The 17,182-nt window shown below is 46.5% G+C and overlaps 1 protein-coding gene across 4 annotated transcripts in view; it reads right to left on the bottom strand.

The window, feature by feature from the left end:
* CTIF (cap binding complex dependent translation initiation factor) overlaps positions 1–17,182 on the bottom strand; it is a 141,543-nt gene that overhangs the window by 81,089 nt on the left and 43,272 nt on the right. For all 4 annotated transcript variants that reach the window (XM_056325211.1, XM_056325212.1, XM_056325213.1 and 1 more), the window contains 3 exons: positions 14,008–14,081; positions 13,030–13,134; positions 8,930–9,005 (listed from right to left, as the gene is read on the bottom strand). In XM_056325211.1, coding sequence (XP_056181186.1) covers positions 8,930–9,005; positions 13,030–13,134; positions 14,008–14,081 — 255 coding nt within the window. The remainder of the gene's footprint in view (positions 1–8,929; positions 9,006–13,029; positions 13,135–14,007; positions 14,082–17,182) is intronic.

Here is a 17,182-nt window from a genome sequence, read left to right as displayed (position 1 = left end):
GGCTTTGGTCCAGATTATCATTGCAGAGCAACCATGAAACAACAGGACAGGGCGTCTCTTCAAACCATGACCACGCAACTCCTAACCCCAAACTTTTTCATTGTTATCTAGCAAACACACAGCCACCCAGACTTGAGGAACACACATTTTTACGCTGTATTTATTCATAGCCCCAGTAAGAAGGCTGGCCAAACAAAGGCAAACACAGCCCACCAGCTTTAAGGAATGATGTTGTGCATAGGTGCGTGATGGAGTAATTCATAGCGGCTCCCTCCCTAGGACCAGCAAGCAGAAACAAACCGTATCTTGTGTGATACCTGCTTATTTTGCCCAGCCAAAGGGAAACAAACGGCTCCTATAAGCATACATATTTTCCTTCCGTTCGGACAAGGCGCCTCAAAAGAATATACAATGAGAAATGAAATAATCAAGTGGGTCACAAAAGCAGGAAGAAATGAAGCTTTATGATCCTCCAGTGGTTTCTCTGCTCATACATTACAGGAATTAAAAAAAGAAAAAAAAAAAAGGAGAAGAATTAAAAAGAAAGCAAGCCAACAATGAGGAGTTTCTCCACAGCGGTACCAGCAGGTGAAGGGCAGAGCAGAATAACCCTGAAAGACACTGGGGCAGCATCGTGTGGCCAAAGGCATGGAGACCACACTCCTCTCACTATTTTTATTACCCCTGATGAAATCCTTCAACCCCACCATCCAGCAAAGGCATTTTGGGGATGGCATAGACTTTTTTTTCATTGACCATGCCAGCACGCATACAGCTGAGCACTTGCCATTTTTACAGCCAGCAGGGAAGTTCACAGAGTACCGTCAAAAAACCCAAACAAACCCCAAAAGTATTTTTGAAATCATAAAATGAAGGACAATATGAACATGGGGCTAGAAAGGACCTCTGGGGTATAGAGCTCAGTCTGCTACCACAGGCGAGGACAACACTTAATTCCCATCATAAACAGTCTTTTTGTCCCCGTGGAAGAGACATCCAGGCATCATGTGCAGCAATAAATTTCCCACTTAAAGGACAATCTTTGACCAAACAACCTTGGATTGCAATAGACACTTACCCTGCTACTAAATACCTATATTTACACCCATAGTTATATATACATCGCCCCAAGCTGGACGGGATTCACTTACCTGCTGCCTCCGGGCAGGAAATTTGCATTTTAAGAACTTCTGGTCTCATTTATTGTATCGGTTTCTATTTCCATAACATCAGAGGAAAGGCAGCAGAAAGCAGGGGGAGCATCTTGTGGTTAAGAAGAAATTTTTAAATGCCACAGGAAACATTAGGCTCATATTTTGTCAGACAAGGGACAAGGACATCCCCTATTAGCAGGATTTTTAACGAGTGGTAAGTTTCTCGGCTCTGTAGGTCCCTCCGCCAATGGGGATGTATGCATGTCTCTCCTCTCTGGTCCTGCAGTATGTCTACTTTTTTTTTAGAGAGAAAACTCCTTCCTTCCCTTTATTTTATTAAAAATTCAGCTCTTTCACAGAGAGCAGGGAAGGGGATTAGGATATGGAAATAGCCAAGCCAGCAGAAATAGCTGCTTGACCAAAGAGACATTGAGTTTTTATTCAGAATCTTTAGAAATCTGGATATATTTTTTTTCTCTGCTCTTTTTACTTAATCATTACTCCACAGGCAGCTTCAGGAAAATATTCAGCAAATTCAAGAGAGTGCAGCAAAAGCCCTCTCAGATTTCTAATGAATCCTCCGGGAAAACAAAGGAGAAAAAGAAGTAACACTATTCAGAAGTTAAAATTTGGGCAGGATTTGGGGTGGGGGCGTGTTAGTCTATAAAAAGGACCAGGAAAAACCAAAACAAAACCTCTCAGGCTTGCTTTGGATGTTATATGGCTGCACAAAAGCAAACCTTTTTGAAAGGGAAGTCAACTCTAAGCCTGAGAAAAGCCTGTGTTATTCTCTGGTGTGTTTTAGCCAGAGCTCAATGCGGTGACATTTTTGAGCCTCGAATGCCTGTCGAGTTGTTATTTTATACCCCAGTAGAAGTCCCCATGCCCAAATCAGTTAATTCCACAGAAAACTGCAGCGCTCAGGCCTAAAACTACTTCTGAACTCCTTAAAAGCAAAACAGAGGATCCTGTCTCACCATCCTCCCAGGAACCGAATTGCCCATCTGGCTCTCCCATCCTCTTGCCTTGTCTCCTTGCGGTCCCTGATCATGAATTCAAACCCCGCCACCTCCTACTGGTGAGCCCAGGCTAGTTCTGCCTTTGTGTGTCCCCCTCCATCAGCCTGATCCAACGAGAAGCTGCAAACCAGCCATAATTCCATTATTTTTCTTTTTCTGTAGCACAAACCAGCACTTGGCAAACTGGGATCTCAGGAACAGAGATGGTCCAGCAGTGGACACCACCATGGTCTTAGTCTCCCTCCTGCTGAGGTTGACATGTCATTCAAAGTGAGGTGGCGTCACGGATAAATGGAAACGTGAGTGTTCAGAGGAACATCCAGTAGTTGATGGGGCGGCAGTATCTTCTGGAGAAAGGGAGGACCCCTCAAGGACATGTGGCACCGACTGCTCTGGACTGAGCCCTGCCGGAGCATCGCATAGGAAATACGCAGAGTTGAGGATTACATTTGCAAAAGTGGGATTTCCAAGAGGATTCAGGGACGGGTCAGGATGCAAGTGAGGGAGACTTGGGCTGTGGGGCATGTCTAACCCTTAGGCACCGGCTCCCCTCAGGGTTGTGGTGCTCAGAGAAGGCAATGGGGGGTGTGTGTGTGTCACAGATACGTTCAGTATCAACTCCGCTCTGCTCAGGGTCTCCATCTGCTTTGAGGCTCACAACGATGCACAGTGCTAAGAAATTCAGTCCTGGGTGCAGAGAAACACCTTCGCCCTCCACAAGCCCCAGGGTCTCCCATGCTGGACATGCATCCCAAGCCCCAGTTGGGCACAGAGGGATGAAGAGCAGTGTGACCTCATGCAGCAGGGTGCGAGACCACCACTGAGAAGTGAGGTTTCTGCCGAAGAGTGAGGTTTCTGCTTGGAAAAAACTTGGTTTCCCCTGTGCAGAACGGTGCTTCTGAGCCGCGCAGCGAGGCCGCAGTGCCCTCTAGTGCTGCAGGGCTTCCCTTGGCCACCAGCCCTGTCCCCTCGGCCACCAAACCCCAAACCAACCTTCAGAGCTGTAACTTAAGCCACCCTTGCCCTTTCCACCGACCCTCCTTGCACACCCCAAACCTGTGTCTCTGAACCCAGCTGACCCAACCGGGGTGCGAGAGCACCCCAGTGCCTCCCATCCTGGCAGGAGCTCATTACAGGTCCACCGCTCTCCAAACAGGGCAGCCTGGCCCCAGTCCTGCCCAGCTGACCAGTACCAGCTCCAGGAACCGCAATAAAAAACAGGCATCATTGTGCCCACCAGGTTGGGAAGACACCCCATGAACTGTGAACCAACATTGCCAAGTCTGTTTGACCTGGGTGACAGCCAGAAAAATCAAATCAGCCCTGAGAAGAGGGAGTCCAATCTCATTTGTTACAATCAGAAACCAGCTTTGAACCATAATAATAATTAATAATAATAATAATAATAATAATAATAATAATAATAATAATAATAATAATAATAATAATAATAATAATAATAGTGGTAGTTACAATAATAGTAATAATAATGGAAATGTCAAAGTTCTTGGCCATTTCCCCGGTGTTCCCTTGTGCAGTAAGTCTATCATATGATACAGAAGACCATCATAATCTGAAAGAAAACACTGGAAAAGCTTTCCTTTTCTGCGTGTCTGATAAAAACAGGTTCAGGGCTCACAGCGACTGTGCTTTACTGCCAAAGCCCAATCTTGGACCTTGTAAGAACCTGCAAGCTGGTGGCCTGTGTAGGAGATAAGCCAGCCTTGGTCTGGGCCTCTCCTCTCCAGTGCGTTGGAGATGGCAACCATCTCACCTGCCTTCCTTGGTCAATGGTGGCCTTAACACTGACATGGGAGCGACGCTGAAGGGGTTACAGGTGACCATGGCAGTTTGCCCTCTCAGCCCATGGAGATGGTCATTGTCAGCTGGGTTAAATGCAATAAAAAACAGGCCAGAGAAAGACCATATCTTACTGGAAGTCACAGCAAAACAAAAGCTTTTTACTCAGCAGTGGAGCTCCAACTCCCAATACGTTGTGACCTATACTCAAGTAAACCCTGGCTCTTTGACAGGGACTTTCCACAGTGGTTTTAGCAGTTACAGTATTGGAAAGACCCTTGGGATATAAGAAGCTGGCTTGTTAGACTAGAAACTTCCTCTAGAAGCAATCCCATGCCTACATGTTCTGGATGGAGTCCCGTGGGATCTAGGGGTGGGGAGAAGAAATCCGCCCGGTCTGGGGCTCCTAGGGAGCCACCCCAACTTGTTCATAAGCATTTGGTGGACACATAAAGGATGTCAGGGTTAGACTTGGTGAGCGGCAAGAGGGACACGCAGCACCTGGGGCACAGCACAGGGACTAGATCACTTCCAGTGGGAGAGGGATGCCAGACAGAGGGATGAGCCCACCCGAACTCTACCAGTGCGGAACAGCCTACTGAGAGAGGGCCACGTTGCTGTGGCCAAGGCTCTGGAAGAGGAAGGGGCTGGGCTGGCTAACAGGCTGGCTAAAATGAGAACTGCCCGGCCCTGTAGTGCAGAAAGAGCAGGTAAAAGAAGATGTGGAGAGGATGGCAACTCTGTATGGTGATAGCAAATAACACCACTCCACCCAAGAGCTGTCCCCGAGCTCCAAAGAGACCTGTCCCCCTGCCACTACCACCCTGGAAGGGTCAGCGGTCTGTAGGGTCTAGGAGCAAGCCCTTGCACCCGTGCTGGACACTGCCCTCCCCTTGCATGCAGAGTGACAGCAGAGGGGATGCTCGCCCACAGTCCACTCTCCCCTCCCGGACACCTGGGCTGGCTTCATCTCTGTTAAGGAAGCTTTCATATCTGAACAAGTCCATGTGTGAGCTGGTCCCTCTGGGCTCCTTGCAGAACTGACAGGGAAAGGACATGGGTATCCTCAGATGCGAATCACCCAACCTTCTCTAGACCTCTACACTGAGATGCAACAAATCATGCTCCAGCATGTCCACACCTCTCCTATGGCAGGAACCCCAAGTGGCCAGGCCATGCACAGGTCCCACCTTTACTGACATGACCTCTGCACTGAATTGTAAGGTCTGAATTGAAAATACTCGTCAGTGAGGAGGGGTCCCAGGGACAGTGGGCAGAGACGCCTGTTAGGTGCCTGCATTCAGATGGAATCCCAGCACAGTCAGGAATCCTGGTGCTTCTAAGCCTGTTTGGACAAAGTCAGGAACAGAGCTGTGCTAAGAGGAACATGAGCAACTTACAGAGTCTGCCTTTCTCCGAAGGAGCTGCTCCCCTGTTTCTCATCCAACAAGGAAGCTGGATGACAACTGTAGCCAGAAGAGAAACAAGTAGCTTATTGAAACTCCAAGCACATGACAAAAAGGGTCAAAAATCAGTAAGGAAGCTGAAGATGAGCTGTGAGGCAATTAAGATGCCAAACCAAATGATATCAATGCTGTCTTCCAAGTTTATCCCATAGCTCCAGCAAAGCCCAGTATGCCTTTCAGAGATGCCACATAATGTCTACCTCCTAAAACACAGGGTGAGGAGCTGCTGGCCAGCGAAGGCACAGCCACACTGTTTGGAGGAGGGCAGGCCTGTCCTGAAGGCACAAGTCCAGCTAAATGAAAGCCAAGAACTGCAAGATGCCAGCCCAGAAACCACTTGGGATGTGTCCCAAACCCCTCTGCTTGTGTCTAGCAGCATTCACAGCATGTCCTTATGGCATGCAGCCTTCTGTATCCTTCACGAGCTACAGCAGCTTCACAGGGAGGATGCGGGGTATCTTGTAGGACGTGACCCCTTGGGTTGTTTTCTCTGAGTAGAATTTGCCAAGGGCTTGCAGTCTGGAGACTGTATGTATGACCAGGGCATTTGGCTCCGATGCATCCAAGCCTGAAAGCCTTTCCAAGCATTTGCCAAAGGGAGCAAAAGCAAAACACCCTGACCCAGCCCTCCCCGTGATGTCTTCATGACACCAGGATGGTTACGTGATTCCCTCTGACAAACCAGCCGAGGTGAAAACAGAGAGGAGGATGAAGATTGCATCTGAGCTGCGCCTCTCTAATGCAGCAGACAACCAATCCTCCCTGGCGCGTAATAAAAAACAGATCTTATGAATGGAGAATACTTATCTTCAAAAGATTATATTCTTCCAAAGTCACTGTTTGGCAGCTTAGGTGAATTTGTGCCCAAATCCAACTACAGACTCCTATGAGTAAGGAGAGATGAAGAGGTTACCGCTCACGAAAGCCAAAGCAATGACCTCACGAGCTCCTAGCCATGCGGCTTTCAAACCCAAAACCTATTTACCAGTAAAACCAAGCAGCCCAGATAAGCTTTGAAAAGATGTGGCAGGAGGAAGGATCAAAATACCCGTTATCACGCAGGGGTGGCGCCCAGCGCCGGAGCACAGCTGGATTCGCCTGCGGCGTGTGTCCACCAGATGGCAGAGCACGCCCGGCACTCCCGGCGCCGCGTGCAGGCGCGCCCCAGTTTCAAAACAAAAGGCTGGCGACACACACTTTTCTCTCAGACGCCTATGAAGTAAGAGGGCATGGGGGGAGGTTGTTCAGATTTTGGGGTTTTTTTTTCCCCCCTGTTAATTGCCAAATAGTCATAGGCTTTCCTTGCAATATTTTGTTAAAATACTCTGGACAGATTCCTGCAGCAAAACTCATGTATATATATACCAACATCCAGATATCCAGAATATTCTGCTTAACCCATTAGGGGTGTGACTGTATCTCTCTGTAGAGATACACATACAGATCTGGACGTATACTGGAAATCAGCTCTAGATTCATGTCCTAGGTCTATCATACTTTAGCAAGGAACCCAAATTTCCCAAGCAGCCTGCAAGTAAAACCTGCTACCTCTCTCAAACTTGGTGCTTTTAATCCTACTATAGCTGCTGAAGCACATTCAGCAGCAAAACATTTGCAACCAAATCCTGCTGGAGGATGCTCAGACCAGCCCCTCCATCCATGCATGGCTGCTGTAAGCAACACACGAGCTCTTAAACACAGACAGAACAAGAATTTATGTATCTCCAACCTGAAAAGCCTCTTCTGCAGGATATGACACAAACGTAACCACAGTGTGGCAAAACCCCATAGAAGGTGAAGGATTTTTCATCCATAGGCTCACACAAATATTTTCCCTTATGCCCCCACATACTGTGCTCCACAGAGCCATTTAAAACAGGGGATAAAGACCAGCAAAATCACTGTTGGCATTGTACGATTGCATTCAAATCCAGTTAACAATGATATGTCAGGATTAAACCAGCTGTCTGCAAGTATTTCACTTGTCAACACAGAATAAGATAAATCCTCACCCAGAACTAGCTGGCTCCTGGTTCCCACACACACATATGACTATATATGCCTAGGTAAGCGCGTCTCCAAAATAATGCAGCATTGCACGAGTCTGCCCAGAGGCACAAACAAAACTCCAAGTCCAGCATTCCCACTAGATCCTCCAGCTTAGAGGTGCCACGCTAACAATTAAGCTACGTGTTAAGGTATATATTGGAATTAATTCACTGGACTCAATGGACTCAACCAGGTGTTATGACAAGATGAGATGATAGCCTGGTGTTAGTACAGGGCAGACCAACAACCAGACCAGGAGGACTCGGCTTAATAGCCGTTGATTAGAAAAGAAGTTAAACCCTAGAGGAGAAAGTCAGCTCCTCATACCAAAGATGGTTTGATTCCTCATTTCCAATTACTCCTCAGGGAAAATAACCTTATTTTGCAAAATTACTAGGGTATGTGTCAGCTGAACCTGATGTTTTCTCCCTGTGACCTAAAGTCCAGACATACCAAGCATGGAAGAGACTGAGCAGAAAGCAGCTGCAGGCAACGCTTCTTCCTGCCAAAGTCAGCAGCACTTTTCCACTCCTTCCACTGGTTCGTGTATTCAGTGCCAGCTAGCTTACCCAAAAGAAATAATAAGGCAGATCATCACATGGTTTGCAGGATGAGCGAAGTTTTTCCTTACATGATGCATGAGCAAGAAGCCCAGCAAGCTCTTTGCTCAGCACTGAAAAGGGTAACGCTACCACAGCACGGGATGTCTCTGACCTCCCTTCTGGAGGCAAAGAGACTTCAGCAGAAACACGCTGAGCATCCTAAGAAACTTGCCTAGCCCAAGACACTCAGCTCCTTTGAGGACTAGGGCTCTGGAGAGTGAAAAATTACATGATGCTGATAAATCAGCCTATTCAACTGGACTTTTTAACTGAGGGTCTCACCCTGCCATTCCCTAACACGCAAGCATCAAAGGTCATTTAACCAGAACTACCAAAACTAGGCTAAAAAGAGAGATCTGGAGAAGGAACAGGCTGGAGAAAACATGCAAGCACACGACCACTGCATATAAACAAAACATACACCCCACAGGGGAAACATCTGGGTCAGCACACTGTCACTGCTGGCTTTCTGGCAGTGATTTATTTTGGAGCTGTCAGGAGGGTTAATGCTTTTCAGAACCTCCTTTCCTAAAACATATGAGCCCTGTGTACCTGTATGTGTATAAATATATATTTTTTTTTATATGTATCTATATACAGTTCTCAATGTTTTACCTCCCAATGAAGCCTACGTGGCAACTGCCCTTGCCCAGCACTAAGGTTCACAGCAAGGCTTGCTGAAACCACAGGCTTAAATCTCCATCACAAAGCCTGAAGGATGCTCGGAGCATCCAGCCCAGCAGCCTTCCCACTTCTGGGGAGGGTTTCCTAAGGATAGGTAAGGCAAGGAGCTGCTGGTCTCCACCGTACCAAGGGCAGGAGATGTCCTCATCACCTACCTGCCACACTGGAAGGACTTTCTGTATGTCATTCAAGTCGATGCTGTCACCATCCTCGTATTTCCCTTTTCCAAGCCTGTGGCAAGAAGAACACAAACAAACAAAAAAACATGTGAAACCTCACTGGAGCAAAAGCTAATTTTCTATTATGGCACATGGGGAAGATTATTTCTTACTGCAAAGGACCCTCATGAAAACAAAGAGGCTCTCTGAAGCGAGTATGCTGTGCCTCCAAAACACTCCCACGTGGGTATAAAGCTGTTAATACAAAATTAAATGCTTTTCTCAGTCCTCTCCACCTGCACCATCCACCATAGCATTCAAATGCTTTTGGTAATAGCAGCAGTGAGAAAAACCAAAGGCAGTCCTGAGCAGCAGCATTGGGTGATTTAATTCCCTGACGAAGCAAAACGAAAAGCACAGCCCACCTGGAAAAAAAAATAGTGAGGGCACAAAAATTTAATGAAAAATGTTTTCTTTGAAGCACTGCTCATTTGTTGGTCTCCACGGAACTTTCGCTTCCCCTGCTGAGAAAGATGTCAGTGAACAAGCACAAACATACATCTCAGCAAACAGCAATCGACATAAATACAAACACAGCTCAATATGCAAAAAAATTGGGGTGAGAAGGCAAGCACTGACAGACCAAGCATGTAGGACTTTCTTGTATGAAGAAAGGAATATAAACACTCCGAAGATAATTACTAGCTGGATGCAGAGTTTGTAATGATACAAAATAAAAAATGGGTCAATAAATATCATCCTTCTGCATTTATAAATAACTGAGGTGATCTATTTTTATTATGCAAGAACGATAATGTATTTCTTTGTGAATTGGTGACAAGATATTGTTAATAACATATATTAGACAGAAACTTCGATAGCAGCAGACTGAACTAATCAGTGCCTAGAAGTCAGAGAACAGACCTTGGTGGAATTACAGCAAACTGGGGAGGGGTGGGGTGGAAATCTGTAAAAACGGTAACTGCTAAAGCACCAGGCTCAAAAACCAGCACAGTAAATGGAAACAATTCAATTAACACCTTAACTGATATATGGGAAATCAGAGGTGTTCAACAACTGACTTTCCCTCATAGAGGAAATAGTGACTTTGATTGACAAAGGCAAAAATACAGTCTGTGTGTGTGTATAAAAATATAAATACATGAAATAATGTCTTTTACATATATATTTATATATGAGAAAAAAACATGAGTCAAACATCTGGGGTCAAACAGTACCAGTTGCAGGTACAGAACAGTCAAGGGTATCATAGGAAAACGTTATCTGGAAAGGATGGGTACTGTCCCGGGGTGAATATCTGATGCTGGACTGTGGCATAAAGGCAGGGGATGAGGAAGCAGGGATTAGCGGGATGAAGGCAGCTTTCCTCGAGAGACAGCACAGCTGAGCCTGAACTACAGGACCACAGGCAGCTCTGGCAGTCACGTTTTGAAGAGGTGGTAGAGAAATTTCTTAAGAGTATGGGAAAAACTAAAGTGATACACAATTTGGGGAGAAACCTTGAATGAAGAGAAAAGATCAGCTACAAGAAGTTGTTTGAACTGGAAGAGCGAAGAACAGCAAGAGCTAACGCTGGAAATTAAAGTCAGGCAAATTCAAGTCAGAAATCAGGTACAATTCCCTGGTTTTCCTTGACCACTGCACTTTGATTATTCAGCATACCACCAAACTCAGCATCTTCCAACAAAATGAGATGTCTTTCTGGAGGAAGTATGCTTCAGCCAAGCAAAGACACTTGGGGTCAATCAACTGGATGCAACTACATGGCCAACCTTGGGCAACTGATTGGATGAAGGAGTAAGTTGGTCCCTTTGGTACTTAGCATAGAGAACACATACTAAACAGCATCTCTTCTTTTTTTTTTCCTATTAATTTTTTCATTGCAGCACTAACATGTTAAAAAGCCCCACTCAAGCAAGAGGGAAAAGGCCTAGCTAGCAGCTGGAGATTCTCGGAGGTTCAGCAAGCTGAATTGCACTCAGCACAGATTTGGCATGGAGAGCTGAGGAATGCACAACAGACACAATCACAAAAGTTAAAAAATAAAACCATTTTTGCCTGGGCTGCTTCTATTCTAGTGCAGGTTACTTATATGACCTGCATTTTGGGAGATGCACTGCTTGTGCTGACAGCATCTGTTAACTCTTCTGCATATACATTAATTCTTATCCCATTTTTACAGCTGTAGTATTTAAAAGTGATTAAGTATCTCATCTCTGTACTGCCTTCTCTACCTCTTGGCACCCTGGGCATTCACAGTACACCAGGAACTGGAGGCAGACCACAGAGCAGATCCTGCTGCATCCTCCCTATACGTAGCAGGTGCCACTAGTAGGATCACCTAGCAAGCGCCATCAACCATGGAGCACATTAAATCTTATTTTACAGAGGGAGCACATTATATCTTATTCTACAGAAAACGCTTAATCTCATTTTTTTCAAAACCATCTATAGAAATGGCAGTAAAAGTCACTAAGGCACTTAGTGACTTGGAAATTTAGTGCTGTATTGTTCCAAACACCCTGAAAATTGCTGTTTATATACCTACAGCGCAATGAAAATAAATAAAAGCTTTACACAGTTGTGTGAGTCTGCCTGTCGCTATATGGTACAGGAGCCGGCTGCAGATGCTGAACCTGGGCTGGGGTGGGATTGCTAGCCTCGTGTTTCTAAACAAGATGTGCAGCCCACCCATACAGCACTGTGTTGGGAGAAGGGTTCGCCGGAGTCAAGAAATTACTCAATATGAGTTATGCATCTTGCTCAGCTTTATTGGCTTCTAACACTTCTTATATAGCCTCAATACACAAGCATGTCCCCAAAGCAAAAATATAAGTGGTTATCAGCCTCTAAGCGCGCGATGTTCTCACACCCCCAATTATTATGACTAAAGTAAGCATTCTATCCATGTAGCTAATCGTGTTGCTGTGCTTCAGCCTTGTAGTTTGTTACTCCCTATTTTCCCGTACGGTCCCTATCTCTCTTGGCCCTGCACCTCTTTCCCAGCAGCTGTAGCTCGTTACAGCCACGGCCTGTTGGCACAACATAATGACTTGGTCTCAGGATTCAAGAGTAGCTCAAGGCTACCTTTCTTGTTACCTTCAGCACAGCAACTTCAGCACAATTCTGATTGCAGGCCTATTCTGATACCAGGCCTGGACTGCGCAGATCTTCAGAGATTCTAAGGCCACGCTTCTGCAGCCATTCTTCTACAGCACTGGCCTGTACTTAGGTTAAAACCAGTTATCAGCAGAAAAACCTTCTCTTAGAGTGGATTTCCATCCCTACATACAACAGGGCAATGAGATGTCACCTGCAATCTTCTCAACCCCATCATTTGGACTCGTTCTGATTTTTTTCCCCTCCTTTATGCTCTAAACAATAATAAGAAGAAAACCCAAACTATGATTGTTTCTCAGTTTGCAGAGAAACAGTGCTGTCCATCTAAGCAACACTGGTGATCCACCTGGTGCTGGCACTTATTTGGCTTGACCAACCGACAACCAAAGAGGAATCCAGCAACACCGTGGAAGCTCCTGGAAGCTGTCACTATCAAATAGAGCTGTTCAATGTTTTCACAATTGTATGGCTAGCAGATGGGGGATGAACACTAGGATCTACATGGATCACATTGATGCTCTCTCCATGGATCACATTGATGCTCTCTCGTTCCCTAAAGTCTTGCTGGGGAGAAACCCTGTCTCTCATAGAAACTGTAACTGGGATCAACACTAAGCCAAGACTTTTCTTCCAATACTCAGAGATGTTTAAATCTAGGAGACTTGAACGAGATGTTTAAATCTAGGGGACCTGGATCTAGAAAACTTGGATCCAGTGTGGTTTAAAGACTGAACTCTACCAAGCAATGCAAAATACAGTGAGCAACTCTGCTCCAGCCCAGAGCTGGATGACAGAAGAGCCAGACACGGATCACGGCACCCTCAAACCTCGCACATGGTCCAGTGCCCCTTCCCCACGTCCTCCACATGAGCTGTGCCACCAAGCTAGCATTCCTACAGCAAGGGAGAAGTTGGAGATGTTGCTGGCAAGCATGGTATCACACACACGGCACTCACCCTTCTCTGTCTATGTGAGGCAACGGGTGTTTGGAGGTGTTTCGCAGCTTCCTGTGAAATTGGGTGAAATCTAGTTTTTCAGGCTGCAAGTCCCACGTTGCACCACTAGGAGAGAAAAACAGGGAAAAACAAAGAAAAAGTCCACTACTAATTAAACAACACAGACCTGAAGGGCGGAGGGCACATTGGAGCCTGCAGATGAGGAAAGCTGGTACTTTTGGAAGCACCACTGCTGCAGAGCACATGGATGCAAGCCTCCAACTTTTGCACTGCTGCATCACATTCCATTTCTTCTGGTCTTTTGGAGATACCAAGCTTGCACTAAACCCCTAGTTCTGATGTACGATGCAGCACACACAAACGACACTTGCTCTCTGTATTAAGGGGGTATTGCAACAGGTAGTGGTCTGGTCCGTGCAATGGAGATGTCCTCTCTGGTCCTGCACAACCTGCCCTCTCCAATGGCCTGAAGCAAGTCCCAGGTGAGAACTCAACCCCTGCAGACTCTCGCAGTGCTCCAGGCACAGAGATATACATGAAACTGGACAGAAAGAACATTTCACCACTTCCCCGTGTTGAAGCAGCAGCTGAAGAGCTCTTCCCAGCAGCTACAAAGCCAACACATGATCACACTTCCAATTAATGAAAGAGTAAAATCCTGGAGTAGCAGCTCAGAGCTCCCTCAAGTCTTGCCTGCGCAGCTCTCGGATGACTGCAAGTAATCCTATCAGTACTGGTTTCAGATGTTTGGACTGCAAACCCATACAGCAGCCTCCCCTAAGTGCACAGGATGCTTTAAGTAGATTGACTGTGCTTAGTGCCATGGGCTAAATGGGGATAGAGAGGAGGAGCAGCAGTGACGTGAGTATCAGCAGGGTACTCACTGATGCCTGGGTACCAGCGGGGTGGACACAACGGGCAAAGGTTAAGAGAGGGCAGAGCCCATCTCTCTCTTAAAGGACTTTAAAATCAGCTTACCTGAAGGAGTCAAAAGTGTTGGCAGCCCAGATGTCCGTGCCCAGCATGTCAAGGGAGCTCTCCTTGTTGCCATTCTAGGAGGGAGGGAAAGGCGGTTACTCGCCAGAAGGCACGCGGTGCTATCCGGACCACGGCACAGTCCGGCACAGCCTCTCCCACCGCCAGCCGCAGAGGTGTCCTGGCTCTGCACGTGGGCTCCTCCGCTCCTGTGTGAATCCACGCTCACTGCAACGCAGAGTCCCCTTGCCCACTGCAAAAGCGCACCGTGAAGGCAAAGAGTGACACAGTTTCAGCCTTGGGGACACAAAGCTGTGGACAACATGGAGCAGACAACACGCAGGCTCAGCTCTGACTCCAACCCTGTCTTCCTGCTTCCTACTCCACCGTTCACAACCTTCAAGACCCCACCAAGGTCCAGCAGGCAGGGTGACATCCTAGCCATGAAGACACTCGGCTTCACATTCACAGACCAGTTGAGGCGGGAAGGGATCTCTGAAGCTCATCAGGTCTAACCCTCCTGCTCAAATAGGGCCACCTACAAGCAGGTGCCCAAGACCACATACAGATGGCTTTAGAATGTCTCCAAGGATGGAGATAGTTTTCACCAGCCGCTACCAGAGCCTGCTGTCACCATTAAGGATGGGGAAGGCTCAGTGCACGCTACAGATGGTCACGCTTTGCATCCATTCCCAGCACAACAACCCATTTAGGCACCAGATACTCCAAACACAGACACGTTGCTTCCTTTTTTGTCTCCTCCAAGGGATCTATGAATTAATTTTAACCTCTGGGAATCTTCAGGTCAACATGTCTCTGCACAGAAACAAACTACCAGAAATCTAAAAAATTCTCATGGTCAGTTATGAAAGCTGAGCTTTTTATTTTAGGCAAACACAAGCAAAATTTTCTCATGTCTAGGAAAGAAATTATTTTTCTAAATCCTTAGGAGCATCCTCATGCACTAGAATGAAAATATACACATGCAGGTCTTCATAGCTATCATCCACAGAAGAGATGCCTCTTCTTGCAGACAGATTAATTTCTTTATCCATTTCCTATGGGCATGGGATATTTTAAGTACCTGTCAATGAGACAGCTACAATAGGATTTCCTAAGAGTAAAGGATTTGGGTTCAGGGAGAAAGACTGGGAACATATAATCAATTGCAACGAGGCTGAGACAAATCAGAACAAAGATACTAAACAGCAAAAATTTAAGATGAAAGCAGGATCCTAATGCAAAAGGTTGCATCCTAAAATTGTCACCCAAATTCAACTCAGTATGGGAATTCTGAAGAGCTCCTTCCTGAGGCCCAAAACAAAGCATCTAGCAATGACCCTCTGATGCTCTGTTTGAAATCTGTTTGGATGTGGCTGGAGGGCCTTGGCACTGACACCTTCTGATGTGCAGCATAAGCGGAGGCAGCACAAGCTGTCCCACCCAGCTGCCCTGCACCTCCTCGGCGCATCAGCTCGTCGGTGCTCTGCCAGCGAGGAGGGTCAGCCCTGGCACAAATCCTGGCAATTAAGGGAAACTGCAGCCATGTTTTAGGTGGTGCAGGAAGCCAGATGGGTGCAAGCTTCCAGGCAGCGGCTGGATGCTTCCACCCAAACTGGGCTGCAGCTCCTGGCCCTCCTAGCTAATGTCCCCATAACTTCTTGGAGATGCTCCAAGCATTAGCCAGACTCCATAAAGACGGCACCAGGGCCAAACGATAACACACCTTGCCACTTAGTCATGAGTCACTACGATCATTTCAAGACATCCTTTTGGTCTTCGATGACCTGTTTTTACAACCAGTTTCTGTCTTGACTCACAAGGCAGGGAGCATGCTTGCTGCCCAAAGGAACTTGTGCTGCAGGGTGTTTGCTAGAATGCTCACGGCACGGTACCAAGACTTAATAATAAGACTTTAAAAAAGCCAATTCTCAAGTCTGGGGACAAAAAAAAAATAAATTTTAAAAACTGCATGTATTTAAGAAACTACTTGCTCTCAGTTCCCCCAGGACCGCAATTACAAGCACAAGCAGTTTTAACGTGAAGATCCAGCCCTCAGCTTTAGATAATAATTTTCACCACAAAGAGGTTTTAGTACTGCAGAAAATTAATTAAGCCACTAGGAATGATGACTGAGACACACTGACAAGAATAACATCATACTCAGAGAGAGCAGAGATGCAGTAAAGCAGACCCTACAGACAGTATGGTTTAAATGCATGTCTACCACCTCTGTCCTCCGCCCCTGCGAGCACGCATCGCCTCCATCCACCGCCGCTCAGCCCCTGTCGCTGCCCACACGAACAGAGGGACGGACCACACTGCCAGCTCTGTGGACTCTGACGGCTTACCCATGCATGCAACTTCAGCAAATTCCCCACAAAGTCAGCATTTGCATGCACGCAGCAGCTTTCCAAAGCCCAGCTCAGCATCCCACTGGTTCTTCTCGCCACTACCATCCTCCAGCAAAACACTACACATACAAAATCACGCTCTTCATCGCACTATTGCAACTGTGTTAGCCCGCTGCTGTGCTTGGCATTAACACAGAACAACGCCAAGTGGTTGGCTGAATCCATGATGTAAATTCAGAGATTATCCTGGGTCATGTGTTACTTTAGCATTTTTCAGTTCTATGTTTGAGGAGACTCCCCCAGCTTTCCTCCTGCTCAGGTGCCTGCAACCCCTGGATGCACTTTGGTAGAAAACAGAAAAGATAGATACTGAGCTGTCTGAAAAGGCTCCAATTAATGGTTTCCTTGTTGAAAATGGCAGGTTTTCATAAGAAAAATATACATATTTTGAGGAAGACAGTATTATCCCTGCTCAAACAAAGAAGGATATGTTGAGTGTTGTTCCCATCAGAAAGGATCATCACTTTCCAGTAGCTATGTGGTTCTGTGGGTCCTCTCTCACCACAGCATGGCTCAGGAGGACAAACTATTTCCTCAAGCTGAGATGGATGGATGGACTAGGACTTTGACCACTGGCCCTTTATCTCTCAGAGCCTGTCCTCCACTTCTGGCACAACCAGTGCTCACACATGCAGAAGCAGCACAACTCCAAGCGGACAGAGGAAGACAGATGCTGACTAAAACATGCAGAAGAGGTCCCTAGACTGAGTTCAAGGAATGGACCTAAAACCAAATCAAAAGCAAATTCTTACAGTCTTTTGCAG

The sequence above is a fragment of the Falco biarmicus genome, chromosome Z (assembly GCF_023638135.1).
Source record: "Falco biarmicus isolate bFalBia1 chromosome Z, bFalBia1.pri, whole genome shotgun sequence".
Lineage (NCBI taxonomy): Eukaryota > Metazoa > Chordata > Aves > Falconiformes > Falconidae > Falco > Falco biarmicus.
The sequence above is the reverse complement of the archived record's forward strand: the minus strand, read 5'-3'. Positions and strand labels throughout refer to the sequence as shown.